General features: G+C 34.2%; 2 protein-coding genes across 3 annotated transcripts; one reads left to right on the plus strand and one right to left on the minus strand.

The window, feature by feature from the left end:
- Positions 1–1,115: 1,115 nt before the first annotated feature.
- Positions 1,116–17,097, plus strand: LOC108743167 (anoctamin-1-like). Of its 2 annotated transcripts, XM_018478633.1 has the most exons (17): positions 1,116–1,204; positions 1,252–1,478; positions 1,613–1,864; positions 2,225–2,415; positions 3,252–3,456; positions 8,377–8,579; positions 8,644–8,807; positions 8,874–8,964; positions 10,011–10,137; positions 10,208–10,360; positions 10,424–10,567; positions 11,080–11,246; positions 11,620–11,738; positions 11,943–12,148; positions 12,408–12,507; positions 13,064–13,236; positions 16,861–17,097. In XM_018478633.1, exons 2-17 carry the CDS (start codon positions 1,338–1,340, stop codon positions 17,062–17,064), a joined length of 2,640 nt encoding a protein of 879 aa, XP_018334135.1. In that variant the 5' UTR covers positions 1,116–1,204; positions 1,252–1,337; the 3' UTR covers positions 17,065–17,097. The 2 variants fall into 2 exon arrangements, with proteins under 2 accessions (XP_018334135.1, XP_018334143.1); XM_018478641.1 differs by lacking the exons at positions 1,116–1,204; positions 1,252–1,478; positions 1,613–1,864 and adding an exon at positions 2,127–2,167.
- A 1,789-nt stretch (positions 17,098–18,886) lies between these two features.
- On the minus strand, positions 18,887–21,136 carry LOC108743248. The gene is made up of 3 exons (XM_018478733.1): positions 20,882–21,136; positions 20,468–20,654; positions 18,887–20,115 (listed from the first exon to the last, which is right to left on the minus strand). The coding sequence occupies exons 1-3, from the start codon at positions 21,013–21,015 to the stop codon at positions 18,907–18,909; spliced, it is 1,530 nt and encodes a 509-aa protein (XP_018334235.1). The 5' UTR covers positions 21,016–21,136; the 3' UTR covers positions 18,887–18,906.
- Positions 21,137–22,234: the final 1,098 nt, after the last annotated feature.

Genomic DNA, 22,234 nt, shown 5'->3' on the forward strand with positions numbered 1-22,234 from the left:
ATACCCCTCTAAAATGTTTTATTTGTTTGTTAATGGCGGTTACATATCGCTTTCTTTCAAATGTTGAATGAACGTAAAACTAACAGATAAAATACAATAAAATGTGACCAGCTACCAACCAAGGACTAATTACATCGGTTATAGTAAAGTATTGTACGTACAAAGGCAATATGTTTATATTGTACAAATATAAACGGAAAAGCGACGAAAATGGAAAACTTTTTGAGGCATACAGTAAAAAGTACATATCCAATATTAGACCAAAAATATAATGATTTTACAATAAATTAATTTGTTGTATTATATCAGTTTAAAATGTACAGACTAATATCTCTATAACGACAAGGCAATTCTCTACAACGAGAAAAAGAATTAATTTTTGAAATAATGGTCTAGGGGGGGATCTGCCACTAAATTTTTCATCGATAAAATTCATTTGCTTGTTGCTGTGTTTCAGAAAAAACCCCTATAATGCAATTATACGATACTATTCATTTTACCAGGAACAAAGACAATAGCATGAGATTCATTTAATATTAAAGATCAAATTAAGTTGTAATAAAAAAGGATAGATTTTGCACTACAGAAGTTTTGAAAGTATTTATTCAGTTGTTAGTAAGTATGTCACTGTAAAAAAGCTGAGTAACTTTTATAACATCGTATAATTAATGATTTATTCTTATAATCTCTCTATGTAGAATGTAGGTAAGTATTATAAAAAACAGGGTACATATTAGGCCCAGCTAGGTATTACTTTTATTCTGCTCATTTGTTATTCGAATATGTTTATTTTTCAACAAGATATAGGCGTTGTAACAATATATTAATTGTTACGTACCAAAGTAAAGTAATCAAAACAAACTCATGGGCAATTAGTTACACCTAATTAATAACAAAATAATACGTGGTTACTTCTACGAAAATTCAAATAAAAATTGAGAAAAGAAATCATTTATTAGATCACATCGATGTAAATTTGTAAGAAACATGTGTGCATTACAACTACAAAACCGAAAAACCCCTTTCCGTTAGTAGATCAATTACAGATCATTTAAATAGTGAGAATAAGTAGCAATCGTTACTACGAAGGAATCAGATTAGAAATGAGTAAAGGTGGTGATGCGGGACTTACGCTCATCAACCGCGTGCATCATCTTCATTCACCCTAATGGTTGCGTACTCTCTGCCATAGTGACCCTTATTTGTAATCATTACTATAAATAGGAGCTAAACTTATAATCTGATTCATAGTTTGAAATCTAGGTGACCATGACAACGGAAAAAAGGGAAAATATACTCATGTGACATTTGCGTAGAGTGACAAAAGTAGTATAAATATGGACATGAAGAAGAACGAAATGTTTTCCGAAAAGAATCAGCAACAGAACGAGGATGTTGACAATATGGCTTCCCAACGGGAAGATCAGCATAAGAATGATAATATTGATAATGCGGACGAAGGTGACGTCGGATTAGATGTAATTCTTCTTTTTATTTCTATATGAAATTAGCAAACAAGCCTCCAGTTTGTTGTTATCGTCTCATTTGTAATTCTAATAAGAAAGCACTATACAATAAACTAAATATCAAGATATACCCAAGTGTATTGTAGGGAATCCACAAGAAACTATTTTTTATTCAAATGCAAAGAATGGACGAATCAGTAAAATTGTGGAGAAATACTCAGGAAAAAGAGATAAATGCATCAAGTGGTTGTTACTTCAATGATGGCGTCAGAATAATGGATTTCGTTCTAGTCGTAGACACAAAAGTATTGGACGATGCCGAAAAGGTAGAAATATTGCAAGAATATATAAGTGGACTTATGCTTTACGGTTGCGAATTTGAAGACGATAGAGGACAGGTAAAAATAGTGATAACACTTCAAATGTATGTTTCAACAGTTTCTTAGGAAATCATTCTCAGAGAACATGATCAATTGGTAAGAGTCTCACAATCACCACAGTTACTGTCCTCTGAGGATGCTAACTGTTGAAACTGGCGAAACGTCTATTAATGTATTGTTTTGCAGTCTAAATGTCCTAATCCTGAAACTAAAGGCTCGAAACACTTTGGTATAAACCTATAAAACATTTAACGGAGTAATAAATTACAAAATTCGTTAACGAACATTGATTATTTACTTTTGAATTATTATTATTATTAAGTAATTATTTTGTTAGCATTTTTTATTTCCACATTTTCAGACTCTCCTTGTTTTTAGATCCATACAAATCTCATGTTTATTAAAGTCCATTGTCCTACACCAGTATTGCTGACGGTTGCTCAAATTTACAACTGTACTATGACTTTTCGGAATCCTCATTTTGGAATACGACGATACGGCATCATCATTAATAAACCCATACAACAAATAACAAACTATAGCAGTTATAAGGAAATAAAACAACTAGCGTATGTACTACCTATTTATGGCCTACAGGTTTAGACCATTGGTTAGCATTCGGGAGGACGCCGGTTCGATTCCCGATCCGTCCGCCTTGGTTCAAGTTTCTCTGTGGTTTTCTTGGATCACTTGGCAAATGCAAATATTACACAGATAATCTTTCATTCTCTTCTGTCTTTATTTCGTCCATCTCATCTTCCTCACCCGAACCATTCCCACGATTCCTGAAGGGAGGCTGAAGAGGGTCTTTCGCGCTACCTTCCGGCGTAGTCCGGTCGGGGCTGCCCGCCTACCAGCATTATTTGCTGGTGGGAATGAAACACCCAAAAATTTTTTTGTACTATCTACTTATAGTGGAACTTGGTTATAGCAATATCGGTTATGACAACCACCCTGATGTAACGACAGACCTTATTAGATACTCTCAATCAAACCAACTCCAAAAATCTGAAAACTGTTATGTTTGTTGAGGTCTATTACTACTACCATATGGTTTTCTTATAACGCCGTGCTGTACAATCTTCCGCTAATAACGACAGCCGGTTATTACGTCAAAATATCGCCAGTCCCTAGAGTGACGCTATAAACAAGTTCTATCTGTTATAGAAAAACAAAAGGGGTTCAGATTATAGATTTATTTACGCTAATGAATGCTATGCATACGTAAGTAATTAACAAAACCGCAAAAAATATTTAAAACAGCGAAACCCCGTGTTACAGATCGAATATGTTGTATCATTATTTTCTTTTGTAAAATTTGGTTTTCAAGTTGCATTCATTGATACAAATTAAGTTTTTCGAAAGTACTTAGTCTATAGGAATCACTGTTATGTTTCATCTGCAGGTTTAACTACGGAGATAGAAAACCCGATGGTATCGTAATTTGGGAGAGATCCTATATTGTATATAAAATTCTAGCAAAAGAATTCGTTAAAGATAAATCGTACGATTTAGATGATATGCTTAACAAGAAACTTATAAAAGATGCTTTTCCAATTCATCACGGCAAATGGGAATGGTCCGGAGGTGGTATTATTAATGACAGACAGGTAATATAATTAATGTCTAATTTAATAGTAGGATGCAACAATTTTAATCAGGAGATTGTGTCCTTCAATTCAAAATTTCGATCGAGGACCCTATCAGAATCTGTACAGTAAACCTTTTGGAAATGGCAGCCGCGGAAATTTCATGGTGTCAGAAGAAATACCCTTTCACTATTAAAAATTGTAGGAAAAGATTCATCATATCGGGTCATATTTAACCAATTAGTTTTGAAAAGGGATAAAGCGCACACATATATGACGGTTTAAGAAAATTTTTAAATGATGAGTTCATGATCTAAGCGCATCAGGGGGCTGTACGACGATATGTTTTGACAAAATTATAGGTCCTGCAATGGGAAGTAAGATGAAATGAATTTTTAAAAAATGAACCATAATTTTGATTTTTACGGTGATCCAGGTGACCTTGCCCTAACTTTATTCCAAACTATACGTGAAATCTATTGATACCATGAGATTCTTCGTACATTTTTACATATTATTAGTCAATTCGAACATCCAAGGTAATGTTTAAAGGGTAGAAAATTCACGAGCGCTTTTTAATATGAATTTACTACCGCACAACTTGGACTACTTTTATTCGGGATTTCACATGAAATCTATTACCACCATGAGATTTTACGTACATTTTTACACATTATTAGTCAATTAGAACATCCAAGATAATGTTTAAAGGGTAGAAAATTCACGAGCGCTTTTTAATATGAATTTACTACCGCACAACTTGGACTACTTTTATTCGGGATTTCACATGAAATCTATTACCACCATGAGATTTTACGTACATTTTTACACATTATTAGTCAATTAGAACATCCAAGATAATGTTTAAAGGGTAGAAAATTCACGAGCGCATTTTCATATCTAGCATTTTTATACAAATTTACTACCCCATAACTTGTACTAAGTGCCTTTATTTGGAACTGCACGTGAAATCTATTGACACCATGAGATTCTACGTACATTTTTACATATTACACTGGTCAACAGTGGTCATGCCACACAAACTCTGATGGGTGATCGTGTCTTGACTATCTACCCTCATTACGAAAACACACTTACTTTGTTTCAATCACCCTCAGTTTTCTTGTGATAAGGTTAAGTTCATTTTCGGTATTGTAGTGATAAACACATATGTACGGCTGTAAAAAGCGTGCTATATATATATCTGTTTTCGTTATTAATTTGATTGTGGTGGATTTAATAAACTTCTGTGCTTCTGCGAATATGCCGAGAAAGTGTATTAACGATTCTAACTCTTTCTGTTACATTTGTGGTGAACTGACTTTCAAAAACCAAAGGCGAAATTTTTCTGAATTAATTTTGAAGTGCTATCACGAGTATTTTGGTTTTGCGGTGGCTCATCAGGACAAAGCTTGGGCCCCACATATTTGTTGCATAACATGTGTAAAAAATTTAACTGATTGGAAGAAAGGATCACGTCATATGCCATTTGCTGTTCCCATGATATGGACTGAGCCTAGAGATCATGTTTTAGACTGCTATTTTTGTCTTACTCCAATAAAGGGCATAAATGCAAAGGCGAAACACACAGTTCGATACCCTGATTTATCATCAGCAACAAGACCTGTTCCTCATAATTATAATTTACCGATACCAGTTTCGTCTACATCGTTTAAGGTTGACGAATCACAACTCTCCACTTCAAGCCAATTGAGTAATGACAATGATGACGACTCAGAGTTTGAAGAAATTCAAGATAAGCCACATCTAATAACTCAAGGGGATCTAAATGACCTGGTTCGCGATTTGAATTTATCAAAAAAACAGTCAGAACTGTTAGGATCTCGTTTGAAAGGGTGGAATTTGTTACATCGAGAAACCAAAATAAGCCATTTTCGAAATCGTGATGAACATTTTAAAGGTTTTTTTTCTCAAGATGGAGACTTGGTTTACTGTCATGATATAAATTCAGTTATGAAAATTTTGGAAATAAAATTTGATCCCTCTCAGTGGCGTTTGTTTATCGACTCATCCAAGACGAGCTTAAAAGCAGTTCTACTCCATAACGGTAATGTACTTCCTTCTGTTCCTTTAGCACACGGTACTAATATGAAAGAAACTTATGAGATCATGAAACTATTACTTGAGAAAATCCAGTATAATACATATGGTTTTAAAATTTGCGGCGATTTAAAAGTTATTGCCTTACTACTTGGACTGCAGTTGGGTTATACTAAATTTTGCTGCTTTTTGTGCGAATGGGACAGTAGGGACAGAAAAAACCATTACAAGAAAAAGGTATGGCCTGTGCGTAACTCTTTAGTTCCTGGACAGAAAAATGTAAAGCATTTACCACTTGTAAAGCCTGCTGATGTGTTTCTTCCGCCACTCCATATCAAATTAGGCCTTATGAAAAATTTTGTAAAGGCGATGGATCGCAATGGAAACGGATTTTCGTATTTAAAAGAGAAATTTCCCAAAATAAGCGATGCTAAAGTCAAAGAGGGCATTTTCGTAGGACCTCAAATCAGGGAATTAATAAAAGATCCGAAATTTGTAGAAAAATTAAATGTTTTAGAAAAATCAGCTTGGCAATGCTTCAAGAACGTGGTTGCAAATTTTTTGGGTAACCATAAGAGTGAGAATCATAAAGAACTGATTAGAGAACTCCTATTGTCATATAAAGCTGTGGGTTGCAATATGTCGCTTAAAATTCATTTTCTCGACTCCCATCTGGATTTTTTCCCACAGAATTTAGGAGCCGTAAGTGATGAACATGGGGAAAGATTCCATCAGGACATTTCAAAGATGGAGAAGCGTTACCAAGGTAGATGGAGTCCAAGGATGTTGGCTGACTACTGCTGGACGATCAAAAGGGACCAACCGGAAGTCAAATATTCCAGAAAATCGTAACCTTTTTTTACAAACCACATAATTTATATATTTTTGCAGAACTATTTTATATTTTCCTTCTAATTCGTTTTTCTTCACCAAATAAAATTGATACGTGATTTAAATAAAATAACTGCGTTTTTTTATTTACAATACTTAATTCATGGTAGAAACACTAAAAAAGTTTGTGTGGCACAACGAAAGTTAAATTTTGTAAACCAGTGTTATTAGTCAATTAGAACATCCGAGATAATGTTTAAAGGGTAGAAAATTCACGAGCGCTTTTTCATATCTAGCATTTTTATGAATTTACTACCGCACAACTTGTACTACTTTTATTTGGAATTTCACATGAAATCTATTACCAGCATGAGATTTTACGTACATTTTTACACATTATTAGTCAATTAGAATATCCAAAATAATGTTTAAAGGGTATAAAATCCACGAGCGCTTTTTATATCTAGCATTTTTATACAAATTTACTATCCCATAACTTGTACTAAGTACCTTCATTTGGAACTGCACATGAAATCTATTACCAACATGAGATTCTACGTAAATTTTTACATATTATTAGTAAATGATAGAGTTGTTCGGAAAGACAGTTTTCGTATAATAAACAAATACTTTATCAAATTATATATTGACCGTTCTGGTCCAACACATTTTGCCATCTTTCTGGTAGTAGCATAATTCCACGCTCATAAAATTTTTGGTCTTTGCTGGCAAAAAACTGATCGAGGAGGTTTTTGACCTCCTCATTTGAGGTGAAGGTTTTACCGTCTAAAAAATTTTGGAGTGACCGGAACAAATAATAATCCGATGGTGCCAGGTCTGGAGAATATGGTGGGTGTAGCATTGTATCCCATTCAAGCTGTAAAAGCTTTTGGCGAGTGACCAAACTTGTGTGAGGTCTCGCGTTGTCTTGGTGAAACACTACACCTTTCCTGTTGATTAGTTCTGACCTTTTCTGTTGAAGTGCATCATTCAGTTTGTCCAGCTGATGACAGTAGACTTCCGAATTAATCGTTGTGTTATCCGGTAAAAGCTCAAAAAAAACGATTCCTTTAAAATCCCACCAAACAGACAGCATCACCTTTTTTTGGTGAATATCGGCTTTGGAAATGGTTTGAGCCGGTTCATCTTTTTTGCTCCATGACCTCTTGCGTTTGACGTTGTTGTATACAACCCATTTTTCGTCCCCAGTGATGATGCGCTTCAAAAACGGATCATTTTCGTGACGTTTGAGAAGCGAATCGCAGACGTCAATGCGGCGACACAGATTTCTCTCTGTGAGAACATGGGGAACCCATACATCGAGCTTCGAGGATAATCCCAGGCCTTTCAAGTGGTCATAAACTGTTGAATTTGATAAATTTAACCTCAATCCGATCTCACGTGTTGTTATTCGCCGGTTCACATCAACTAATGCCTTTATCGCGTCTTTATCAGCTTCAACCGGCCTTCCCGAACGTGGTGCATCTTCGACATCAAAATTGCCGGATCGAAATTTAGCGAACCAGTTCTGGCACTGGCGTACTGTCAACACACCTTCTCCATACACATCAGTCAATTTCTTTCTGGCTTGAACAGCATTTTTACCCTTTCTGTAGTAAAACAGTAAGATATGTCGAAAATGCTGCTTATCGCTCTCCATATTTAAAAGGGCACCAACCAAAAACTACTGCGTAGAATTAATTGGAATTTTTCACACACAAGCCTTGCTATATGAGCTCTCAAAGCATATAAAAATTATACGGCTTAAATGTGAAGTTGGGTGCAAAAGAATACAATTAAATCCTCTGTCGGGAAAAAACGAAATGACTTTCCGAACAACCCTATAGAATATCATAGATTAAATTTAAAGGGTGGAAAATTCATGAGCGTTGCCATTGTCAAACACTTTCAAAAACACCTTCAAAATGGATTTCCTTTATTTAAGGAAATGGTACTTATTTTTAGATAAGGTCGAAATTGGTAAACTGCCAAAGGAATCGTATTCGTGTCCAAGTCCGGTACGATCTTAACTTAATTATTTATTTGTAGCTCCTGGATAGAATTTATTCGAAGATTACATGCAGTTCAAAACAACCGGTGAACCTCATTTTCAAATATTACGGTCCTGAAGTTGCTTTCTATTTCGCATTTTATAATTTGTATATCAAAATGTTACGAATTGCTGGACTCGCTGGCTTAGTATGTACCCTAATTAGCATCCCTTACTGTTACATTATCGATTCTTCTTTATTGTAAGTTATAGAAAAGCAATCCAACTAATACGTATTTCATTTCGATACTGTTGATTTATGTCAGGAACGAAGTTTGTAATTCGCAAAGAATTATGTGTCCTCTCACTTGCGATATTCGCTCAAATTGTGAATATTTCAAAATGAAAGACAGATGTTTTGAGGCTTACGTTACAGTTCTTTCCGATAATTTACTTAATGTCATTTTTGCCATGTTTATGTCTATTTGGGGTAAGACGTATTACAAACATATCTAATTTATCCTAATTAGTAATAAATACTTTTTTTATATTTCAGCAACCGTCTTTTTGGCATTATGGAGAAGAAAACAATCTGAACTAATGATTAGGTGGATGAACTTCTACAGCTTCAATAATATTGTTTACAGGTAGAATAATGAAAGAATAAAATTCAGTCTATTGTATACTTCGTTTAGTTTCTGTAGCGATGTGACCTTCAGTTTGACCGGCGCAAAGTAGAAAAGAACAGCACTAGGCCAGAAAAGGAAGGAGACAACTCTCGGCCGGTGAGGAGCGTATAATCCGTACAGTACTGCACGGAAAAATTGACTATTTTATCCACTACAATTGCATTGCTCAAATGTGCTCTTATTGGTACCATTTACTACTGAAAATATCAACGAGAAGTTTATTTATATTTGAAGACATATTAAAGGCTTTAACGCTTGTTTTCGACTCGCACTACTATTCATGATTGAACAAAACTTTTGGCAGGTACTGTATGAAAAAGTATGTTTAATGAACAAGAGTCGAGAGTATAATGAGCTTTTTTCTCTCTACCTACGATTTTGCCAGCGCGCATCCAAGGCATTGGAAAGGGCACATCGCTAGAGAAAATAAATTAAGTATAAATTTGTTCTTCATCGAGGAAGGACAAATTTGTTAGAACTACAACTTCCCACATCCTTAACTACTTGTGAACAGTAATCTAATCTACACCTACCCCTCTTAACTAATGTTTAGGCTTGACATAATTCTCTCTAATTATCATTATCATCACAAGGTCGTCTGTTGGACACGCACCCCCACTCCATCCTATCCTGAGCTAATCTTCGCATTTCCCTAAAACTAGAACAACCCTTATCCTTAACTATTTGCGAACAGTAATCTAATCTAGGTCTACCTCTACCCCTCCTAACTCCTGTTTCTGCCTCTAATATGTCTCTGACAAGACCTTCATGCCTGAGAAGGTGTCTTACTAACCTATCTCGCCTATTTCTTATTGACTTCCATAGAGTCCTCTGTTCTCTTACTCTTTCTAATACCTCTTCATTTCTAACCTTCTCTGTCTACGCTATCCTCATTATTCGCCTGTAACCCTGTGCTATCCTCTGTTTTATATCCGTAATACTCCTTCCGTCTTGACTATCTGACTTCCCAGATATCTAAAATCGACCACTTCTTTTAATTATAGAAAGGAATATATGAAGCAAACTAAAAATCGAAGAATATGGCATTATACGGGAGAATGGGAACCTTACACTCCATTGGCATCTTTATTTGCACGTTATGGGCTTGTTGGAGTTGTTTTTATTGCTGTGGTATCGATGACGAATGATTTATTACAAAACTTTATATATACATATGAAGGACCTTAATCTATTTTTCTAGGTAATGTTATTCTTTGGTACCCTTATTGCCAATATGTACATTAGATTAGCAATACAAAACGCAAAATTCGAACGCATGCCTCAGACAGTCGGATTCTTGATGATTTTTGTAACCGCTGTGATTTCTGCAACACTTATGATAATTTATGACGTTGTAAGGTTCTTAATAGACTGCTGCTGCTTCAGGATAATAAATGAAAATAATAATTTATTTTAGTTGTGCAAAAAAGCTGCAGACTTTATGACTTGGGTCGAGAGGCCGAGAACTAAACAAGAATATGACAAATCGTTTATCACAAAGACGTATGTTCTGGAATTTGTAAATAATTACCTACCCCTCTTGTACATTGGATTTATTCAGGTAAATACACAGGTTCTAAAGCACTAAAGGAAAGCTCTTGTTATCCAAAAGTAATAAAAATTTGAATCTTGAATCGCCTCGGTATTATCTTATTTCTTACAAGTCTTTATTCGAGATTTTGATCTCGTCTTTCTATCAATATTTTAAGTGTTAATAATATGTTTTCTTTCTGGATCGCCGGTAGCCCTATCTCGAGAACGGGTGTTACGTTTACTTACTTTGGATTAATGTTCGCGTTTTCGTTTTTTGCGATAATACACTAAAGATAACCGGTTTCGTTTGTCCGAGATTCGACTATCCGGCTCGAAGGACCAAAGAAAAATTCGCGCGCGCACCCTCTAAAGCACATCTGTTGCAATCCTAATTTTGATAAGATAATTTTCTCAATTAACTTGTTCATCTTGAGCAAGAGCAATCATGACTTCTTCTTGTTGATATTGTTTCACAACAGTTTTCGTGACGAGACTGAATAAGATCGATATATTCTTATTGTTAATGTTTGTGTGTTTTAGGGACGAATTTTCGTACGTCCAGGAACTCCTACAAAGTATACAATTATAAGAAGAATGGAAGGACAAGCCTGTTTTGCATCAGGATGTGTAATGAAACTATGCGTACAATTGGCGATTCAACTGATTGTAAAATCGTTCATAAAACTTATTATAAATTTGGTAATAATGTAAGTAACTTCTAAGTATTTTAAACTGTTAAAACTTAACAGTGAATATTTAGAGGGCACAGAGGAGTATGTGCCCATTTCTGCTTTTTAAAGACAGGAAAACATTAGTTTTCTGTTAATTTGATACTACAAGGATAAAAAATAAAGGCCAAATTTAAAAACATGAATTATATAAGCATTTCGTTTTGACTGAATACTATTACGTACAATGTCATTGTGAGTCCGTTTTCTGGTCACATATTCGCAGAGTCCTAGTGAGTTATGTAAAGTTGTAAGAGTAAGCATTAAAATTCGAGAAAATGGCGCATTTTTCATTGTGTCTTTTTCTGTAATACATTTTAGGGTTCCGTATTTTAATTTTACTAAATTTCAGGCTCTTTCAAGAACGCAGGAGGCGAAAAAAATTAAATATTCCAGTTGGGCAATACGAAGACGATTACACTTTAAAAAAAATGATAAGACACCATTTGCTACCAGGGTACATGTCAATAGGTAAATTTTTAACAAATCATAAGAATTTAGTTAAGATAACAAGGTGGCAATCTTCCAAATCGGTTGGAGGCGCTACTTAACGTTTCGCTAACATGAGTGGCGAACTTCTTCAGAAGTCCTTCCATCTCTGATGTTAAACGCGGATCTCTGAAGAAGCTACGGATAGCGTTAGTTCGTGATAATCTCTCATTCTAATTGTTCCAGCTTTGCAATATGGTTATGCAACATTCTTTGTAACAGTCTTTCCCTTGGCGCCCTTTTTGGCATATCTATTTAACCTGGTGGACATCAAGTTGCAAGCGCGCAAACGAATTAGATATTTAAGAAGACCAATACCTAGAAGGACTGTCGGAATAGAAACATGGAATGAAATTTTCACGGCTGTCACTCTACTAGCAACAGTTCTTAACGTAAGGAAATTTTATTATTAACATTGTCATTTTGGAACAGTTGAAACTGTATCTAAAGCAAGATGTGGACTAATTGAAAGAGAAATAAGATTAGTGAGGATGTAGTGAAGTGGTCAACAATATGGCGGACTTTGGCCGCCATTTTGTAAGAGTCACAAAATGTTTCTTTGCACAATATATTATTAATTGATATGTTAGTAAATAGTGTAATAATTAATCTTACAACTTCTACGATTTGTATATGCAGTTTGTGTTCCAGGCATTAACAATTGCATTTACATCAGATTTTGTGTCGAAAACATATTACAGAATTTCTCACAAGAACAATTTAGAGGGATACCTCGATTCAACACTAACTGGTAAGTAAAAATGATATTTTATCTAATTGTAATGTATTGTAGCGAGCACGAGTGTGTTTGTGTGCGGTCGAGGACACGTGTGCGTGAACGGCTTATCGATTCGCCGATTAGCCGCGGGCGCTTTTCTTCATGTGCGCCGTATTTGTAAATGTGTGTGTCGTACCTGCGTTCTAGGAAAGCAGTTAAACAGTTCAAACAAAAAATTAACTATCCGGATGTTTCCAGAAGGTTCCAGAAAGTAAACAAAAGAGTATTTAAAGGAAGAGACGATCGCCGAGAGGCAAGTAGAAATAAATTGACCGTTGCAGAAGTGAATTCAGAAATAAATTGATAGCAGTGAAATAAATAGTGCAGTGAATAGTGATATATCAACAATAGTGTAAATAAATAGAATAATTCGTAACTTAAGTTTAGTAATAATTTAATAGTTCCTTTAAGTTCTTTAATAATTAGTGTAAAGAAATAGTTCTTGTCGTTATCAGTTTTAGAAGTTAATTTTGTTAAACCCACGAACATTACAGTATAATTTAACAAATAATCTTATAATTTCAAACAGAATTTGATACAAACGATTTCTCCATGAAATCGCCGTCCATGATTGAGGAAGATGTTGAAACTTGTTGGATAAAAGCTCGTCGTTATCATTATCATCAAGAAGACAAATACGCTTACAGTAAGGCACATTGGAAAGATGTTGCTCTTCGATTTTCTTTTGTAATTGTATTCGAAGTAAGTCACTCATTGGTTTGTTTTCAATTGTTCTTTATATTCGCGGACATTGTTTTTAATAATTGTTGACGGCTTTTCAGCCTAATAAATGTTGTATGTACTCTTTTGTCTAAAATATATGTCAACCAACGACTGATGGCGCCTCATCATCTTCATAAGGTCGTTAGTCCTAAAACACGCACCTCCACTCTTTCCCATCCTAAGCTAATCTTCGCGTTTCCCTAAAACTATTAGAAGATCCCACATATTACTAGAATGTTATCTTTGTCCTGGTAAACTTATTAACGGTTTCAAACTGAAGAAATAGAGTTATATCGTCATAGGTGAGGTTAGGTTCATTATTTTGGCATACAATCCAGTAATTTATCGAAAGTATTCGGATTCTTCGTCAGTTGACGAGTTTTAAATTTCAAAAGATCAAATCTACCTGAATTTAACATTTTAGAGGTATTGACTATATGTGGAACAATGGGCCTTATGATAAGTATTGTAGTTTAAAACATTTACTTTTTCCTATTCGTATTTCCCTAAAACTAGAACATCCCACATCCTTAACTATTTGCGAACAGTAATCTAATCTAGGTCTACCTCTACCCCTCCCGTTTCTCCCGATTATACCTTCATACCTGAGAAGGTGTCGTAACAATCTATCTCGCCTATTTTTTATTGACTTCCATAGAGTCCTCTGTTCTCTTATTCTTTCTAATACCTCATCTTCATTTCTAATCTTTTCTATCCACGTTATCCTCATCATTCGCCTATAACACCACATTTCGAACTCTTCTAATGTTTCGCACTCGTACAGCGCCGCGCTCCAAACATACGAGGGTGGATTGATAAGTTTCCGGCCTGACCAAGAAAAACAAGGTTTTTAAAAATTTTTTTTTTTTATTTCTCAACATAATCTCCTCCAAGGCTGATACATTTCTCATAGCGGTGTTCCAGTCTATTAATGCCATCTCTATAGACTGATTCGTCAAGCTCCTCAAAATAACCATTTACAGCTTCGATTACTTCTTCATTGTCCGCAAATCTCTTACCGCCAAGCCATTTTTTGAGATTAGGGAACAGAAAATAGTCACTCGGGGCTAGGTCTGGAGAGTAAGGAGGGTGCGGCATCAATTCAAACTTTAGATCGTTGATTTTAGCCGTCGCAACGATTGACGTGTGCGCTGGTGCGTTATCGTGATGAAACAAGATTTTTTTCTTCGCCAGATGAGGTCGTTTAATTTTCACCTCGTGGCTCAAACGTTGCAATAAGTCTGCGTAGTATTGACCAGTGATAGTATTACCCTTTGCAAGGTAATCAATGTATATAATACCTCTTGCATCCCAAAAAACAGTAGCCATAACCTTGTTCGCCGAAAAAATTGTTTTTGCCTTCTTTGGAGTTGGTTCCCCTGGTCCAATCCACTGTTTAGACTGTTCTTTGGTTTCAGGAGTGTAGTGGTGGACCCACGTTTCGTCAACGGTTACGAATCGACGCAAAAATTCGCTTGGATTACGCTTATACAATGACAAATTTGCGGTAGAAATGTTTTTTCGAATCAATTTTTGGTCGACTGTTAGCAAACGCGGCACCCATCTTGCACAGAGCTTTTCCATATGCAAATGTTGGTGCAAAATATGTTGCACACGTTCATATGACATCTTACAGGTCTCAGCTATCTCACGCACTTTCAATCTGCGGTCTCCCAGCACTATTTGATGAATTTTTTCGATCATATCTGGAGTTGTGACCTCAACGGGGCGTCCTGAGCGAGGCCCATCAGAGGTGCTCACACGACCCTTTTTAAACTCGGAAACCCACTGCTTAACGGTTGAATATGACGGGGAGGATGTCCCCAGTGTTGAGTCCATCTCTTTTTTAATTTCCTTCGGCGTTAACCCCTTCAAATAAAAGTATTTGATGACAGCACGATTTTCCTGCTTTTCCATTTTTACGAAAACCACAGAGGCGTCTTGTTCAGCGTGCTGTCAAACCTACACTAGCAAGGAGATCGGGCTGAAACTATAGCTACAAGCTATCCAAGGATGGTACTATAGAATGTCACCTCAAGGTAGGCCTAGTGGCGTCATCTCTTGGTTAGGCCGGAAACTTATCAATCCACCCTCGTACACCTTTAACAACCATTTTCGAATTTCTAAATTAACCATTCGTGAGCATAGAAGTGACTTCTTTTTATTGAAGTCGACTCGACCCTGCGCTATCCTCTACTTTATATCCCTACTAGGGGCCGTTCAAGTATTACGTAAGCACTATAGGGGGGTGGGGGGTCTTTGTTTTGCTTATTTTGGATGACATGGGGGGTAGGGGAGTCTAGATGATGATTACGTCATCGGTAGTTATTTACTTTTTTACACAAATGGCAACCCTCACATTGTCTATGCTTGAAAACGAAACGCATTTTTAAAAATTCCCGCAAATAATGCATACGTTTAGGCACTCGCTTTAGAACCGATTAGGGGAATTACCGCGCGCTATTCACTTGTCTAAATTTTCTCCGTTAGTGTATTGTTTTGTTTGGATACTATAGCGAGTAGACGTATTGTAAGCATAGCAAAGCAAGTTAACATTTGTGTTACCGTTGATTCCATTAGCCAAAGTTTAACGTTTAAATAAGATGTCGTTTCAAATAGACAAATCCAAGTTATACCAAAAATTGTTTCAAAGTTTTAAAAAATCTCATGCAAGTACGAAAGTACAAAATGTACAAAAGTTAGTTAACGAAGTGTGGCGAAATTATAAATTACAAGCAAAGTCCGACAAGGAACTAGATATTATTGTATCTAAGAGAATTGAAGAAGAATTGCAAGCGGCGACTAAGAATAAATCCAATCTACTACATTTTTTTTCCAAGGTGAGTTACGAAATCATTTTAGGTACCTATAAGTACTAGAAATATTAGAAAATTGTATAACAATAATTTAGACGTTTTATGATTAGAAAATATTATGGCCTATCGCAAAGTATAGAGGTAATATTCATTATATAGATTTATTTCTTAAGATTGACTCCGTCAATTGGCCACAAAATACAGTGTGTTAGTTTTCTCTATGTGATGGGTTCGATTCCTGGCTTTAAAGATTATGGATTCGGGTTTCATGGACTGAAGACTGTTAATTTGAATTTAATATGTGTACCAAAAATTTAAAATAAGTTTGTTATGTTCGTAAGATTATAATATTTTTGTCCCTTACTCTATGTTGAATACTGTATCAGTAAAATCTAATCTTTATCCTAAATCTATTTTCTTATTTTTAAAATTCTAATTATAACATTATAATTACAATATAAAAAAAATACATTTATAATTGAAAAATGTTTACGTAAGCATGGGAGGAGGGGGTAAGAGCTTTGCTTACTTTTGCTGACAAGGGGGATGGGGGGGTAAATGATTGTAATAAATCTGCTTACGTAATATTTGAACGGCCCCCTACTCCTTCCGTCCCGACTTATCGACTTCCTAGATACACAAAATCAACCACTTCTTCTAATTTTTCGTCTCTTATCTTTACATTCGTTCTTTCCCTACTTTTTCTTCCCTAGCATTTCAATCTTTTTTAGATTTATTTATTTTCATAAAGCTATTAGGAAATCTTTTATAAGTATTTTGTTTACAGCATTTACTTTTAATATTTACTGGTACTCTGGGGGACGCAATACCGTCAATTCCGTATAATATAAAGAAAGAAGTAGCACATGAAGAACATGGAGAGATAAACCGTAAAACGAAACTTACTAAAACTCAAATGAAAAAGAATAAAGACGTTTATACAATAATCAAACCTAAAAATACTGTTACCGAAGTAAACGAAATTGTTTGATGGGTTAACTTTCCTAAGATGACGATTGTTGATATTTTTATGCGTTAATGTTTTGTTGTATATCAAACACATAAATATAATAAACATTTATATATCTATTTGTATTACCTCTCTGACAATGTAAATTTTCTTTTATTTTCTTAAATAACTTTAAAACTATTTACTTTAAAATAATAATAAAAAATATATATTTGAGACCCTTACAACAAGCCCTTTCATTTGCTATGCCACACGGCATAGTTTGCAAAACTTTTTATTTTTAATTTCTTATTGACCCCCCGAAAAATGATCCCCATGTTCAAAATTAATTTATTTACGTTTTGCTTCTGTGTTCGGGTCTCAGAAATTCATATATGTACTAAATTTCAACTTAATCGCTCCAGCAGGTTCGGAGAAAATTGACAGACGGACAGACAGACATACACACACCAGTGATTCTATAAAGGTTTCGCTTTTCATTCGGGCGTACGGAACCCCAAAGCTGTGTCCACATATTTCGCAATACTTTCGATAATTTTGTTTATATAGTACGTAGTACATACAGTACTAGTAAGTGTTAATTTTTTATCCTTTTTGTACAAACAAATTCGTACAAAGGCCCAACTTTGAGTTTTTTTTTAATAATTAGTGGTAATTTTACAGATAAAGACTTTACATTCGTTGACGATAGTTGTAAACTATCGATTTTATAGACATTTTTGAAGATACACTTCGCTTATTTATTAAAAGAATTTACGTATTGAAAATTTTGGTGAAGGCGCCGGGGCAATTTAAAATAAAAGCTTTAATTGAACTATAATTCTAGTTTCGATGAGATAGATTGATGAATTATCATCTTCCAATTATATTAGCATTATGTAGATGTAGTTAGGAATGCTAATTTATACGTTTCTGTTCACAATAAATTAAACCACAATTTTTAATGTAATACGTAGACAACCAAAATGCAGCAAACTCTAGAACTGTACGAAAAGAAGACTAGAAAACGATTTCACTCATAGAAATAACTTTTGAACGTGAAATTTAATACTAATATGGAACAAATCACATATTATTACGTAGAAATATTTAATTGATTAATAATATATTTAAAAATGTCTTGTAAAATTTGGATCAAAACTATTCTAGGTATTGAAATTTAATACTAATCTCGAACAAATCACATAATATTACGTAAAAATATTTCATTGATTGATAATATATTTAAAGATGTGTTGTAAAATTTGGATCAAAACTATTCTAGGTATTGAAATTTAATACTAATCTGGAACACATCACATAATATTACGTAAAAATATTTAATTGATTAATAATATATTTGGATCAAAACTATTGTAGGTAATTTTCTATTTGTAGCTGCTAAGAAAGTGGGCATTTAGTTGTTAATATGAGTAGACATTTCATTAATATTTTTACGAACTAAATTCTTATGCCGAAAATAAAGAAACATTAGCAACAATTATTAAAAGATTAAATAGAAAATTTTGGTGAAGGCGCCGGGAATTTAAAATAAAAATAATTGAGCTACAATTTCGATTTCAATGATGTAGCTTTATCAATTTTCATCTTTAAATTAAATTTAATACACGTATAATACACCCTTTTATATTAAATAAGATTTCGAATGGGTAGTTATTCTAATATCTACTTTTATGGTAGGTACTATTGGGTAATTCACATAAAGGGGGTGCAACATGAGTGGTGTATTGGACAAAATGCTTTCGTATGTAAGTCCTATTGTGGATCCTTTAAAACAATATAACAGAAAAAAAATCAAATTAATATTAACCTTTTAATTAACCAAAGAAAAGTTAAACCGGAATACAGTGTTAATCATTTGTTTTACATCTTTTTATATTTAACATTTGATCCAACTTGGTGAAAGCTTACCGACTTTTTTAGTTTGAAAAAATTAACTATTGATAGATTGAGCTTTACTTTTCCAAGTTTCAGGACCTTCTTCTTTGATTTGGAAACTACAGCGTCATCGGAGTATGTTCTAGGAGGGTAGAAATTTTCCTCTTCTTCGATAATTTCCTCAATGGGTTCTTCTTTTGAAAACTTGTCAAAATTCAAACGATATCGTAGAAAATCTTTTGATTTATTCTGATTTACTGAAAGTGTGTCACAAACTTTCTCATTATTTTTGAATTGGGGCGAATACGTCCACCCAATAGATTGTATTTTATCCAATATTTCATTTTTCGATGGTTCTTCTTTTGTCAATGGATTAAATGTTTGGAGATCAGGATAAAGCCTTTTTGGACTAGACTGCGTTTGGACATTTTCGCAAAAACCGGGGTAATTGTTCGTCAGGTTTTCGTCAATCAAAGCAGGGATTGAAGACATTATTGAATCGTCTGCAATTGAACTATTTTCGTTGGATTGCGAATGAAAACTGGTAAGACTCGAGCTGTACGGTTGTAAATTTTCGAAAATTGTTTCGGTCTTCTTTATTCCAGTATCAATTTGTGGCAATCTCCATCCAGGGAAAAATGAGCCGCTTAGAGCTGTATAAAATTTGCTTCCATCACAAAAGCTTCTCGTCTCATGTCCTTCGTTAACAAAATCGTCCACGTCTGTTTGAGAGAAGTCGTCGATTAAACCTGCTTGCAGTTCATTTTCATCATTAAATTTTCTTCCATTTTCACAACACCAACAGCACCCCCTTATTCTTAAAGATTTATCGTTATAAGGTTCTGTTTGGCAACCAAAATCCTTTAGGTAGTCGTTTTGGAAATTTTTTAATGATGCCAATTCGGAAAACTCAGAATCAAAGTCGCAGAGACAAACATCAGTCTGGGAGCTAATGGAGTTTCTAGTTCTAATCTTGTTGAAAGTCAACGGTTTTCTGTCCAAATTTACAATTGTAAAGTCGTTTGTTTCATTACGCGGTTTACGACGTTCAAAAAATAACACTTTCGTTTTTATGCTCGACGTTTTGGTTTGCAAAAACATGTGACAAGTCGAATTGTGTGTCACAAATTCTGTGCTAATTTCACTCCATTTCGTTATAATGAAAATTACAACAAAATAGTAACGTTTTTCGGTCTACAAAGACAATGAGAATCAGGGGAAGAAACCAGTTTTGTAAATTAATATATTCCAATCATTAATAATTGTGTGGTAGCGTGTGCAACAATTAATTTTATTAAACAATGTACTTTACCAAATGTAAACTAAGTATGTAGTACCAAAAGTTGTTCAATTAAATCAAAATAAATTAAATTGTTCAATAAAAGCAAATTGCCATAATATCAAGTTATTTATTGGCTGTATGTCGCCACCTATTGATATTTACTGCAAGTTACAGTAATTTATGTTTTACAAGTACAAGAGTTAATTTGGATCATACAAATTTCTCAGTTGTTTTCGATTTGAAATAACTAGCACGAGTCCTTACCCTGTGGTCAAAATTGGACATCTTTTGAAACAAATATCTAGCAAAATATCTAGATAAAGTAAGAGCGGTTCCCTTGTTAAATCTTTTTGCTACTGGATAAGTTTCCGACAGTAGGGAAAGTTGTCGAAGGAAATCGAAGAGGTAGAAGCTCATAATCTGGTTGTATTCAGGTAAAGTCATCATTGTTCTACAAAAGGTGTAAATAATTTTTAACTTGTGGGCTCCGTGGTATTATTTGTATGTCTTTCCTATTTTTTTTTAAGAATGTAGTAATACCGTTACAAGTTTGAATAATAGTCAAGAGCATTGAACATTGTTCTCAGTAGTTTTGGGTGTAAAATGAAAGAAATTTAATTGTCCCAATTCCCGAATTTTTCTGTCCAAGACAAGTGCATAATATGATAAAGGTCTTACTGTGATATTTGTTGTACTAATTCTTTTGACGTATAAGCAGAAAATGATTTAGTTTCAAGCCAAGTTTTGCACATATCGGATAATTTTATCCAATAATCCTTTCTCTCTCTATACATTAAGGGTTTCGGTAACATAGCAAGGAAATGTCGTATTACCCAGAGATATGTTCCTGCGGGAATTCTTAGACGACGTATGGGACATCCCAACGTTATCCTTTCTTTTAATAGTAGCCTGTCAGGCGAACTGCCTTCCTGACACCTTGAATTCAAAATAATTTGTACAAATGCCTATACATTCAATATAAGGATTTTGAAGGAATTTTTTTTGAGAATCATAGGGGGAAACAAAGAAATCAACAAAGACATAAGAGGAAAAAAGAAAATGGCTACAATGAAAAGATGAAAAAGTGTGATTGAAATAAAAAATGAAATTACAGTCGAACTCGGTTATAACGAGTACGAAGGAGGTAAGAATTTTGAACTTTATAGTCAGGTGTTCGTTATTTTTAGGGTTCCGTACGACCGAGTGATAAAATGGAGTCCTTAATAAGAGATCACTGGTGTATCTGTCTGTTACAGTCAATTGGCTCAGAATCTACTAGACCAATTTAGTTGAAACTTAGTACACATATGAATTTCTGTGACCCAAACGCGAACGCATAACGTAAATAAATTAATTTTGAACATAGTGGTAGTTTTTCGGGGTACCAATAAGAAATTAAAAAAAGAAGTTTTACAAACTGTACCGAGTGAAATATCAAATGGAAGGGTTTATTGTAAGGGTCTCAAATATATTATTTTTATAATTTAAAAATAAATAGTTTTAAAGTTATTTAAGAAAATAGATGACAATTGACCATTCCGCCCTCCTTATCTCCAAAACTACTGAAGCTAAAATTCTGTTAATTTATAGACTACAGGAATTTGCAGTTTGAATTTATGGGAGAACATGTTTTTTTTTTTTCGATCTACAATGTTAAATTCAATGTAATATGAAGTCAAAGAATCTCAGTACCACAAAAATTTAGAAAATCACATGTAAGAAATGCTGTAAAAAAAGTTTTCTAAATAACGGGCCTAGATATATAAGTAGTTACATTGCGCAAATGAAAACTTACAATTTCCTCATTAAAAGCTTTAAACGTTCAACAAAATCTCTTAAATAAAAACACAGACGTTTAATTTCCTAAAAGAACTCCGTTTTCTTTCTTCCGCGTAGAATTGTGGACTGTGCTTATCTAAATTAATTGCTATAAGTTCGTTCGAAATATTAATTATACAAATAACATAAACCGGCTGAATGCACTTTTAAACAATAAAAATACATATACGTACGTTCTTACTTGACCACTTG

This window comes from Agrilus planipennis, unplaced genomic scaffold (genome assembly GCF_000699045.2).
Source record: "Agrilus planipennis isolate EAB-ADULT unplaced genomic scaffold, Apla_2.0 scaffold19, whole genome shotgun sequence".
NCBI lineage: Eukaryota > Metazoa > Arthropoda > Insecta > Coleoptera > Buprestidae > Agrilus > Agrilus planipennis.

Coding starts and splice junctions, on each gene's coding strand:
- LOC108743167 (XM_018478633.1), top strand. CDS start 1,338: ATGGACATGAAGAAGAACGAAATGTTTTCCGAAAAGAATCAGCAACAG. Junction 11,739..11,942: donor ACCAGGGTACATGTCAATAG/GTAAATTTTTAA, acceptor TAATTGTTCCAG/CTTTGCAATATGGTTATGCA. Junction 12,149..12,407: donor TACTAGCAACAGTTCTTAAC/GTAAGGAAATTT, acceptor TTTGTGTTCCAG/GCATTAACAATTGCATTTAC.
- LOC108743248 (XM_018478733.1), bottom strand. CDS start 21,015: ATGTTACCGAAACCCTTAATGTATAGAGAGAGAAAGGATTATTGGATA. Junction 20,655..20,881: donor TTAGTACAACAAATATCACA/GTAAGACCTTTA, acceptor CACCTTTTGTAG/AACAATGATGACTTTACCTG. Junction 20,116..20,467: donor TGTCCAATTTTGACCACAGG/GTAAGGACTCGT, acceptor TTGTCTTTGTAG/ACCGAAAAACGTTACTATTT.